Source organism: Zea mays, chromosome 1 (genome assembly GCF_902167145.1).
Source record: "Zea mays cultivar B73 chromosome 1, Zm-B73-REFERENCE-NAM-5.0, whole genome shotgun sequence".
NCBI lineage: Eukaryota > Viridiplantae > Streptophyta > Magnoliopsida > Poales > Poaceae > Zea > Zea mays.
The window spans coordinates 306,610,041-306,621,901 of NC_050096.1; the positions used below are offsets into that span (position 1 = coordinate 306,610,041).

The 11,861-nt window shown below is 42.0% G+C and overlaps 2 protein-coding genes across 2 annotated transcripts; one reads left to right on the forward strand and one right to left on the reverse strand.

Annotated features, from left to right (window-relative positions):
* The first annotated feature begins 844 nt into the window (after nt 1-844).
* On the forward strand, nt 845-1,924 carry LOC100284547 (uncharacterized). Its single transcript, NM_001372004.1, has one exon. The coding sequence runs from the start codon at nt 896-898 to the stop codon at nt 1,718-1,720; it is 825 nt and encodes a 274-aa protein (NP_001358933.1). The 5' UTR covers nt 845-895; the 3' UTR covers nt 1,721-1,924.
* Nucleotides 1,925-6,569: 4,645 nt separating this feature from the next.
* Nucleotides 6,570-10,960, reverse strand: LOC118476196 (uncharacterized). The gene is made up of 3 exons (XM_035964447.1): nt 10,759-10,960; nt 10,470-10,665; nt 6,570-10,385 (listed from the first exon to the last, which is right to left on the reverse strand). The coding sequence occupies exon 3, from the start codon at nt 8,431-8,433 to the stop codon at nt 7,429-7,431; it is 1,005 nt and encodes a 334-aa protein (XP_035820340.1). The 5' UTR covers nt 8,434-10,385; nt 10,470-10,665; nt 10,759-10,960; the 3' UTR covers nt 6,570-7,428.
* Between the last annotated feature and the right edge of the window lie 901 nt (nt 10,961-11,861).

Here is an 11,861-nt window from a genome sequence, read left to right on the forward strand (position 1 = left end):
GGGTCACCCCTTCAATCAAAGCGATTATTTAGGATAGACTCAAACTCGGTCATCTTGACCGAGTGTCACATCCGATTTTAGAAGGCAAACCGAATGCGAACCATGTACGTGCCAGGATCAGATATTCACATACACAGCGATTGCATAACTAGACATCATCGTACAATGCTCAAATAATAGAGTAAAGAGGTATTTACTTATTACATCTTGATGTCGAAGACATCCACATAGTCATTAACTTAAGCAGGAATCAAAGTGTGAATACGAAACATAGTATGATAAGACATTCACAGACAGTATGATAATCCAAGTCTAGAAATTGATAATCCAAGTCTAGAAATTATAATAGTCTTGAAACTCCTGGAAATCTTCTGCTATGCCTTCGTCTTCTCCTGAGCAAGGGTTGCAATGGGGACCACCTGGTGTTTCGTGTTATAGCAAGAGTGAGTACACATCAACGTACTCAGCTAATGCCCCGTTTGGTTGAAGTGGACTAGCTATATGTGGAGTTAAGCTCAAGCCGAAAAAGATTTTGAATTACAGAAACTAGCTTTTAATCGGAAGAGAACAGCCTCGTTTTCAAACTTGAGCGTGGCCGACAAAGATTTTGAAGTTTCCGTCGTTCACACTGACGTGACGTGGTCCTTCCGCCAATTGAGGCTTTAACGGACATGAGATCCTCCATGTGCTTGGTTTCTTTTATTTTTGGCGGTGAGTGGGGCCAGCCGCCAGCAGTATGAGTATCACCGTGACCCATGCGAATTCCATTGGCCGTTGGCAGCTTTGATGAGCATGTTTGCTTCATCTGCTGTCTTTAATTAAGATCTCACTTCCACTCCACACCCTTCTACTAGAGCAGCTGAGCTGAGCTGAGAGTGACAGCAGCGGAGCGGCAATGGCGCAGATGCTCCTCCTCCTCCTCCTGCCGCCGCCTTTCCTCCTCCTTGCCGCACCCACAGTGCCAGCGGAGGCAGCAGCCACCGCCTCCACTCCGACGCTCGTGTTCCTCCTGGCCGGGCAGTCCAACATGGGCGGCCGCGGCGGCGCCACCAACGGCACCTGGGACGGCGTGGTGCCGCCCGCGTGCGCGCCTTCCCCGCGCATCCTCCGCCTCTCCCCGTCCCTGCGCTGGGAGGAGGCCCGGGAGCCGCTGCACGCCGGCATTGACCTGCACAACGTGCTCGGCGTGGGCCCCGGGATGCCCTTCGCGCACGCGCTCCTCCGCTCCTGGCGCCGCTCCGGCCGCCGCCCCGCCGTCGTGGGGCTGATCCCCTGCGCGCAGGGCGCCACGCCCATCGCCAGCTGGTCCCGCGGCACGCCGCTGTACGACCGCATGCTCGCGCGCGCAAGGGCCGCCGTCGCCCGCGGGCCCGCCACCAGGCTGGCCGCGCTGCTCTGGTACCAGGGCGAGGCCGACACCATCAGGCGCCAGGACGCCGACGCCTACACGCCCCGCATGGAGGCCTTGGTCCGCGACGTCCGCCGGGACCTGGGCATGCCGGACCTGCTGGTCATCCAGGTGGGGCTGGCCACGGGGCAGGGCAGGTTTGTGGACATCGTCAGGGAGGCGCAGAGGAGGGTCAGCCTCCGCAACGTCAGGTACGTGGACGCCAAGGGCCTGCCCGTCGCCAACGACTACACGCATCTGACCACGCCGGCGCAGGTCAAGCTCGGCAACATGCTCGCCGCCGCCTACATGGCAGCGACACACACGCACTGACTGAGCCATCTACTACCTCGATTCTTAATCAATTCTACTTGACTACTCAGTAATTGAGCCAGCAAGCAGCAAGCAACGCTACGCCGTTCTACTTTAATTTTGTTCTGCACATGTCCTTACTATGCATAACATCCTTTGCTTTGACGATGATGATTTAGCATCCTTTGATGATGGTACTCAAATAGAATATTCTTCTTTTTACAGAAGACAGTAACAATAGCCACCAAACTTGTTTTCCAACCAACAAATAGCACAACCACCAAATATAACACATGAGAGACTACTGCAGTCCAATGTGAAAATAAATGTGCTAATTAACATAACCCAAACCACGTGCCCCTTAAAGACTCACCTTATGCTTAGAATCATATTCCAATAAACTCCACCTTGAGATGAATTCTATTTCGTAGCAAATCAAGTATCATCAATCATCTCCCTTCAATAATAACAAATAATCGTCAAAGTTAAAAGTCACTACGACTTCAACTGTAATGCCAACTAAGTCTAAGCGTAGCTCAAACTGAGCTCCAGAAACAACCTTTGTTAACATACCGATAGGATTATCATGACTATATATATTGCATACTTTAACAGACGTCGGCGCACTGGTCGGAGACGGTGGCGGTGAAGAACGTCGAGCGGCGGTGAAGAACGTCGAGACACTGGTCGGAGACGGCGGCGGTGGACAACGTCGAGGCCGAGCGCAATGGTGAACCGGCAGCGGAGGCGAAGACGTCGGCGCGGTCGATCGGGGACGACGGTAGTGAAGAGATTGCGGTGGAGCACTAGATAAAAAACGGAGGCGAGGCAGTTACCAACAAATTAAATTTATAGTTGAGGAGACTTTAGTACCGGTTGTAGTAAACAACCGGTTCTAAAACATCTTCAGTACCGATTTATACTAACAACCGATACTAAATCTTACTAGCCGCGAACTCGAAAAGGTAACTTTAGTATCGGCTCCTCTTATCAACCGGTACTAAAGACATCATTAGAACCGGTTCTAAACACAATCGGTTCTAAATCTTAATAGGTGCGAACAAAGGAAAGTTTGGTACCGGTGCTCTTTAACAACCGGTACTAAATCTTACTAGCCGCGAACTCGAAAAGGTAACTTTAGTATCGGCTCCTCTTATCAACTGGTACTAAAGACATCATTAGAACCGGTTCTAAACAGCAATCGGTTCTAAATCTTAATAGGTGCGAACAAAGGAAAGTTTGGTACCGGTGCTCTTTAACAACCGGTACTAAATCTTACTAGCCGCGAACTCGAAAAGGTAACTTTAGTATCGGCTCTTCTTATCAACCGGTACTAAAGACATCATTAGAACCGGTTCTAAATAGCAATCGGTTCTAAATCTTAATAGGTGCGAACAAAGGAAAGTTTGGTACCGGTGCTCTTTAACAACCGGTACTAAAGCCGCATTTTACATTCGCCACAAGTAAGTTTTAGTACCGGTTCTGTCCAGAACCGGTTCTGAAGTGAAGAATTTAGTACCGGTTGATTGCTATAACCGGTTCTAAACACGTACATTGGTGCTATTTGGTTAAGTCCAACCGTAATGAGATACCACAATAGAAATTGATACTATCCTATTCAAACTTGTTCATAAGATACAATGTTCATAACAAACAGCATAAAACAATATTCATAAGATGCATACAATAAAAAATCAACATAGTTCATAACATTCATCACATCATAGTTCACAACCTAGGTAGCCTCTCTCACAATCACTCAGTATATACAACTCGAGTTCACATACACTACATTGTTCACATTATTCAACACCCCACACAACATCATCTAGCTATGATTTGGAAATGCATGTTATAATAAAGTTTTTAGCACTAGTAATTGGTAATGACATGAAGACCTGACGAGCTTCCTAGTCTTCTTTCAGTATTTGGATACCAAGTTGAAGTATGTTGTCATCGAATTGACACTCCAAAAGTCTTCTAGTACACCTCTCCATATTCAAATGACCATTGTAAATACTGGCACCTAAACCAGCTGTTCTGTCTTGTTGTAGCAACCTAGAAAATTGTTGACCAATGCTTTGGGTCGTGCTGGAACTACCAGCAGTTATGTGAGATGTCTTCAACCTCTTCGCTGGCCGATGAGATGGGATGATTTCAGTTTGCATAATTGGAGACGGTTGGCAATCTAAAAGATCAGGTTTGATATAATGGAACACATGTTTCATTAAAGTTGCCATGCCATGAGGAATAAATGTCACTTCGTCCTACATTAAAAAATGACAAGTTTAGAAGGTCCAAAGATAAAAAAAAATATATGAATGATTGTAATATGGATTCCACTATTATATTACCACATGATCTTGGTATGCCTTCTCCATTTCTGCAACTACAGCTTTTAAGTTTTCTATATCCATGTCATGTGCCCAATTAAAGCTTTTTAAGTGTTCTACTACGACAGCATCAGTAGCTCTCCACCCTTCGCCTATTTCATGACAGCCCCTATATGCTATGAGAGCAGTAATGATATCCCGCCAGACATTGTCCATTTCGCTGCACATAGAGGAAAAGAAAACATACTTTATACAGGAATTTTCCGAAATATGTTTGTAATATTGTTGTATGAAAAGCAAAAGCATTATCAAACCTTCCTGGGTTGCTTCCAAAGGATTCGGACTGCAAATTTGATTGGACGGCTCAAGTCAACTAAAAATAACATTGTTTGAAATAAAAACTAGAGTCAAATTGATGTAACATTGGGGATTACCACCTGATCCTGATGCGTGACGACTAACACGCTCGCTGGAGAGGAGTGACACGATCGGTGGATCCGGGGCAGGTCTGCGTGGCCAATGTCATACGACCGAGTTCGACGGCTAGGTGCAGATCGGCACTGGGGCACACAACCTGTTGCAGAGCAAGAACCCGAAGAAACGCAATCCATTTTGCGTTTCAGTTTCACTGACTGGGTGGTTCAGTTACACCAAGCACATATCCAAAATAAATGAAATATATCCTGTTAAATATAGCCATAAACCCTAATCTAGTGTTTCCTTGACCTATATAGTGTAATGTGCATGTTATGGACAAATACTACATAGGAATCCGAGAACAACTAGTTATGTAGAAAAAGTTACCCTAAATGATAAACCCTAAATATTTCACTAATTAATAGCTAAATCCAAGTATTTTGCCATTTTGTAAAATAGAAAAACTCTAAAAGAAAATCTAGGGATAGATAACTATCCGGGCGCGCGCGTCCACTAATTTTGCCATTTCACTAATTAATAGCTAAATCCAAGTATTAAGCAAGAAAGAACAGAATCATAACCGAATCCACAAAGTCGTATAGTACCTATCCGGGCGCGCGCGTCTCTTCTTCTCCGACGAGGTCGACCTCACGTCTCGGTAGGTTCGTCGCGGCCGAGGGGAATTGGGGTAGGGCGTGGGAAGTAGATCTCTGGGCTCTGGCGAAGTCGGCGTGGCGACGGCTAGTGCGATGACGGTGGCAGTGGTGGGTTCAAAGAGTGTGTCCCAACAACACTCTTAAACCCTAAAAACCTCCACTACAATATTTATTACCAGTTATTGCAAAAAAACGGTACTAAAGACATCTCTGACATAACTAGTACCAGTTTTTAAATACAACCGGTACTATACCCTCCACGAAACCGATATATATATATATATATATATATATATATATATATATATATATATATATATATATATATGTGTGTGTGTGTGTGTGTGGGGGGGGGGGGAGGGGGGACCTCATATATGTACCAATTTCAATTATCATACATAAAACATGTGTATCATACATAAAACTTAATGCTTCTTAGAATTACACTTCTTTTTCACAGTTCTCACTTCGTTATGATCAGAACGCAATAGGGAGCATCTTCATTGGCTAACAAGGTACTTGTGTCAACATGTACTGAAAAAGGAGGTGCATCTTGAAGTTGGTCGTAGTCTTCTTCATCGTTGATGTCCTCAACTCCCATGATCTTTTGTTTTCCAGGAAGAACTATGTGTCGTTTAGGCACTGTCTCGGACGGAACATCATTTGTTTGTAGCTTCCGCTTCGGTTTCGTCGACATATCCATCACATAGAAAACTTGTATGACATCCTTGGCAAGGACGAATGGGTCATCTCTATATCCAGTCATATTAAGGTCCACGGTTGTCATTTTGTACTCTAGGTCAATCATTATGCCTCCATTCAACTTCACCCATTGACAACGAAATAAGGGGATCTTCAAATAAGGTCCATACTCGAGTTCCCAGATTTCCTCAATGAAACCATAGTATGAGTTCTTGTTTCCATCACTATCTATGGCATCTATTCAAACACCACTATTCTGGTTAGTGCTCTTGTTGTCTTGTGATCTTGTGTAAAATGTGTACCCATTTATTTCATATGCTTGGAATGTCAAGATCGAGGAGCATGGACCCCTAGCCAACCACGCCAATTGCTTATCTATACATTCATCGGCTATTAGATGTTGTTGCAACCAGTAAGCAAAGGTATCCACATGCTCACGTGCAATCCAGGGCTCAGACTTCATTGGGTTTTGATGACGTATCAAGTTCTTGTGCTCCTCGATATATGGAGCCACCAAAGAAGACTGTTGCAATATTGTATAATGTGCTTTATTAAATGAAACAACATCATTAGTTCGAATTATTTTCCTTCCAAGAGTTCCTTTTCCCGATAATCTCCCCTCGTGACGTGATAACGGAACACCAATAGGCCTAAGTTCATCGATATAGTCGACATAGAACTCGATCACCTCTTCTGCTCCGTAACCCTTAGCAATACATCCTTCAGGGCTAGAACGGTTGCACACATACTTCTTAAGAACTCCCATGTACCTCTCGAATGGGAACATATTATGCAGGAAGATAGGTCCAAGAATACCAATCTCTTTTACAATGTGAACCATAAGATGTGTCATAATATCAAAGAATGATGGAGGAAAAATTAGTTCACAACTCACTAGGCATTGTGTAATGTCGTTCTGTAGGTTATATAGGCTATCTGGATCAATTACCTTCTGTGACACCGCATTCAAAAAAGCGCATAGCTTTGTGATTGTTTTTCTAACATTGCTCGGAAGAACACCCCTCAACACGATCGGAAGCAGTTGTGTCATCAGCACATGGCAATCATGAGACTTTACGTGCCCAAATTTCTTGTCCTGCATATTTATGAGCCTTTTTACATTAGAGGAGTAGCCAGTTGGTACTTTGATACTGTTCAAGCATTCAAACATGATGTCCTTTTCTTTCTTGCTGATTGTATAGCTAGCAGGACCAAGATAATGTTGTCCATCCCTCTCTTTCGAGTGAAGACCCATTCGTTGATTCATAGCTTTTAAGTCCTCCCGTGATTCGACTGTATCTTTGGAGTTCCCATATATGCCTAAGTAACCAAGTATGTTAGTGCAAAGATTCTTTGTAAGATGCATTACATCGATTGAGTGGCGAACATCTAGAACTGTCCAATAAGGTAGTTGCCAAAATATTGACTTCTTCCACATTGGTGCCCTTCCATCTTCACTCAGAGCAGGTTGGCGACCAGATCCCTTTCCAAACACTATGTTTAAGTGTTGTACCATCTGGAATAAAAGAATGCCACCTCGATGAATTGGCTTGGCACGATGGTCTGCTTGCCCATTCCAATGCTTACCTTTTCTTCTTAATGGGTGTTTGGCCCCAAGAAATCAATGATGCCCCATATAAACAACTTTTCTACAATGACGTAAATACAAGCTATCAGTCTCATCTAAGCAATGTGTGCATGCCCTAAATCCCTTATTGGATTGTCCTGACAGATTTGAGAGTCCAGGCCAGTCGTTGATGGTTACGAATAACATAGCACGTAGGTCAAAAGCCTCCTTCTTGTGCTCGTCCCACATGCGTACACCTTTGGACCACAGCTGCAACAACTCATCCACTAATGGTTGTAGGTATACATCGATGTTGTTACCAGGTTGCTTTGGCCCTTGAATAAGACATGGCATCATAATGAACTTTCGCTTTAAACATAGCCAGGGAGGCAGGTTGTACATGCATAAAGTGACAGGCCAAGTGCTATGGCCGCTGCTCTGCTCACCGAAAGGGTTCATGCCATCGGTGCTTAAACCAAACCTTACATTTCTCGCATCCTCTGCAAAGTCTGGGAATGTTCTATCAACTTTACGCCATTGCGAACCATTGGCTGGATGTCTCAACATACCATCCACCTTACGCTCTTCCTTGTGCCACCTCATCATTTTGGCGTGCTCTTTGTTACGAAATAAACGCTTCAATCTTGGAATTATAGGGAAGTACCACATGACTTTAGCTGGTATTCTTTTCCTATGGGGTTCGACCTCACCATCAAGAGTGTCGGCACGCCTTATCTTATATCTTGATGCCTTGCAAACCTGGCAAACTTCTAATTTCTCGTTCACCTCACCATGATATAGTATACAGTCATTAAGGCATGCATGTATCTTCTGTACTTCCAAACCGACAGGGCAAACAACCTCTTTGGCTTCATATGTTGATGCTGGCAATTTGTTCCCCTCTGGAAGAAACTTCTTTATTAGACTTAATATCTCATTGAAAGCCTTGTCACTAATACCATTTGTTACTTTCCACTGCAACAATTCCAAGGTGGTACGTAACTTTTTGTGGCCCTGTTTACAATCTGGGTATAATAAAGTATTGTGGTCCTCTAACATGCGCTCTAGTTTTTTCTAACCTTTTCATTGTCGCAGTCTTTCTCTTCGTCATGCAACATTTGTGCCATGGCATCATTGTCCTCAGCATCTTCAACCTCATCCGTTACAGCATCTACAAAAGAACTGTATTGTGCATAGTTCGAAAATGTGTCATCGTACTCCTCTTCATCGACCTCTAGAACCCCTGTCTCTCCATGCTTGGTCCAACAAATATAGTTAGGCATGAAACCCCTTTGTAGCAAGTGGAGATGAATTGGTGCCGTTGACGAGTATTCTCTCTCGTTCTTACATTCTCTGCAAGGACAACACATGAAACCTCTATGCTTGTGTCTCTCGGCCGTATTGAGAAAATATTGAACTCCTTCAATATATCCTTTAGAGCGTCGATCCATGTTGTACATCCATTGACGGCCCATCTGTATTATTTATATAAAACATTTACGATCCAATCTTTGTAATAAACATATGGTATAATTGAAACACAAAATTGATGACATGTAAACAATACATTACTATTTGAACTAAACTATACGAGAGGATGAATGTGCTAACCTTTTTTCACAGTTAATTGAGTTAAATTGACAGCACTTCACCTCTTTTTGAGTATTATATATTACCCTTCATACATAATAGACAACATATAAGATGATTATTTCACACAAATCAAAAAGTATTACACACAACCATCAATCAAACTTAGCCAATGAACAAAGCTTAAATAATCCTAGTTGAGTTGCTACTATTACTTCTATTTTATTCATACATATTGCAACACGAATTAGAAAACTAGCTATTTTCCCATAAATTATACAAATCAACAACAAATATCAACTCATCTAAGCATTTTCAGCGTTTAACTGAGTAAAATCTTCAAGAATATTTTCGGGGAAAAAATGGACAGCACCTTTGCCTCTTTTCATCTTATGGCGCCAGCTCGAGGAAATAGAGAGCTCTGTGGTTCTTGGCGCCAACTCGTGGTTCTTGGCGCCAACTCGATCGAGGAAGATGTTTATAAAGCAGAAAGATTGATGCCGGTTCTTTCCAGAACCGGTACTAAAGTGAAGTACTTAGTAACGGTTGGTCAAAAGAACCGGTACTAAACCCAAACATTAGTACCGGTTATGAAATCCAACCGGTACTAAAGCTGCTGGCAGGTGCAACCGGTATTGAACCTTCCTTCCATTAAATTTTCTACCCACTATTAGTTTTTATACCGGTTCTTGAATACAGCCGGTACTATTCTTGCCATGTACGTGTTTTATTCTTGCCTCAAGGGCCTTTATTCTGTGCGTATAAGATACAACATCATAATACATATATTGTTCATAACAGACAGCATAAAACAATGTTCATAAGATGCATACAATAAGAAATCAACATAGTTCATAACATTGAACACATCATAGTTCACAACCAAGCCTCTCACAATCACTCAAGTTCAACGATCAGAGTTCACATTCACTACATTTTTTCACATTATTCAACACACCCCACACCACATCATCTAGCTATGATCTTGAAATGCATGTTAAAATAAAGTTTTTAGCATTCCCAAGCGGTAATGACATGAATATCTGATGAGCTTCCCAGTCTTCTTTCAGTATTTGGATACCAAGTTGAAGTTCTTCCTCATTGCTGAATTGACACTCCAAAAGTCTTTTAGAACACCACTCCATATTCGTACGACCATTGTAAATACTGAGACCTAAACCAGCTGTGTTGTCTTCTTGTAAGAACCTAGGAAATTGTTGACCAATGCTTGGGGTCGTGCTGGAACTACCAGCAGCTATGTGAGATGTCTTTTGCCTCTTCTGTGGCTGATGAGACGGATACACATCATCGTCTTCAGTTTGAATAAATTGATTCGCTGGGGGATCAAGAAGTCCAGGTTTGATATAATGGAAAATATCTTGCATTGCATCTGTGACATCAAAAATAAATTCCAATCCCTCCTACATTAAAAAATGACAAGTTTAGAATGTCCAAAGATAAAAATAATATGAATGATTGCAATATGGATTCCACTATTATATTACCAGATGATCTCGGTATGCCTTTTCCATGTCCTCAACTACAGTTTTTATGTAATCTATGTCCGTCTCATGTGCCCACCTAAAGCTTTTTAAGTGTTCTAGTACGACAGCATCAGTAGCTCTCCACCCTTCGCTTACTTCATGACACTTCTTATATTCCCGGAGAGCAACAATGATTCTCCGCCAGTTCTGCATTTCACTGCATATAGAAGAAAAGAAACATACTTTATACAGGAATTTTCTGAAATATGTTTGTAATATTGTTGTATAAAAAGCAAAAGCGTTATTAAACCTTGCTTGGCTGCTTCCACAGGATTCCGACTGCAAATTTGATTGAACCGCTCAAGTCAACTAAAAAAGAACATTGTTTGAAATAAAAACTAGAGTCAAATTGATGTAGGGATTTTATAAATTCAGCAACATCATTTATAGAACAGTTGGAAGAACATTTTTTTGCAACAACTTGTTAAATTTGTATTTAATAACCTATTTAGAAACTACTGCTGATGCTCTAAATCCTTAATCCATAAATGATAAACCCCTAAACATTTCACTAATTATATATATATATATATATATATATATATATATATATATATATATATATATATATATATATATATATATATATTTCATAAACCCTAAACATTTGACTAAAACTTTGCCTACTAAATCAGTAGTCCTTAATCCAACATTTCCCTAAATATTTCTATCAAATCAATTTAATATTCTATTAGCATACACAAAAACACATACTCAGTACCGGTCCCAGCGACGGTGTGACGACGGCTTGGGCGACAGCGTGATGACGGCTAGGGCGACAGCGTGGCGACGGCGTGGCACGGTTGAGACTGTCACGGTTGAGACTTAGTAATGTTGTTGTATAGGGATTTAGCAAATAAAGAACTCAGATTGTTAGTGGGTTATTGTCCCAGGAGATTTGGCGGCCTGCTTGTAAATGCCTATAAAAGGATCAACTCCAACAGATTGGCTAAAATTAATAGCTAAATCCAAGTATTTTGCCATTTTGTAAAATAGAAAATCTCTAAAAAAAATTAAGGTCCACATAACAGCCTTGCTATTTTACAAAGTCACATACCATGGTTGGATATATATGGCCAACAAAAATCAAGGGATAGCTAACTTTCAATTTTACAAAATCAGATAGCAGAGCACATCTGTTGGAGTCTACTTTAATTTTATTACACACTACTGTAAAATACTAGCATCTACAACAAAAATAGCTAACATTTTTGGAGTTGCTGCACGATTTATGCTAAGCAAGAAATAACAGAGTCATGCATAACCGAATCCACAAAGTCGTACTCGTACCTAGCTGGCGTCTCTTACCAGGGCGTGGGAAGTAGTCGTACTCGTACCTAGCTGGCGTCTCTT

What these genes read in the sequence shown, in the direction of transcription:
- LOC100284547 (NM_001372004.1), top strand. Translation starts at nt 896, where the DNA reads ATGGCGCAGATGCTCCTCCTCCTCCTCCTGCCGCCGCCTTTCCTCCTC.
- LOC118476196 (XM_035964447.1), bottom strand. Translation starts at nt 8,433, where the DNA reads ATGTTAGAGGACCACAATACTTTATTATACCCAGATTGTAAACAGGGC.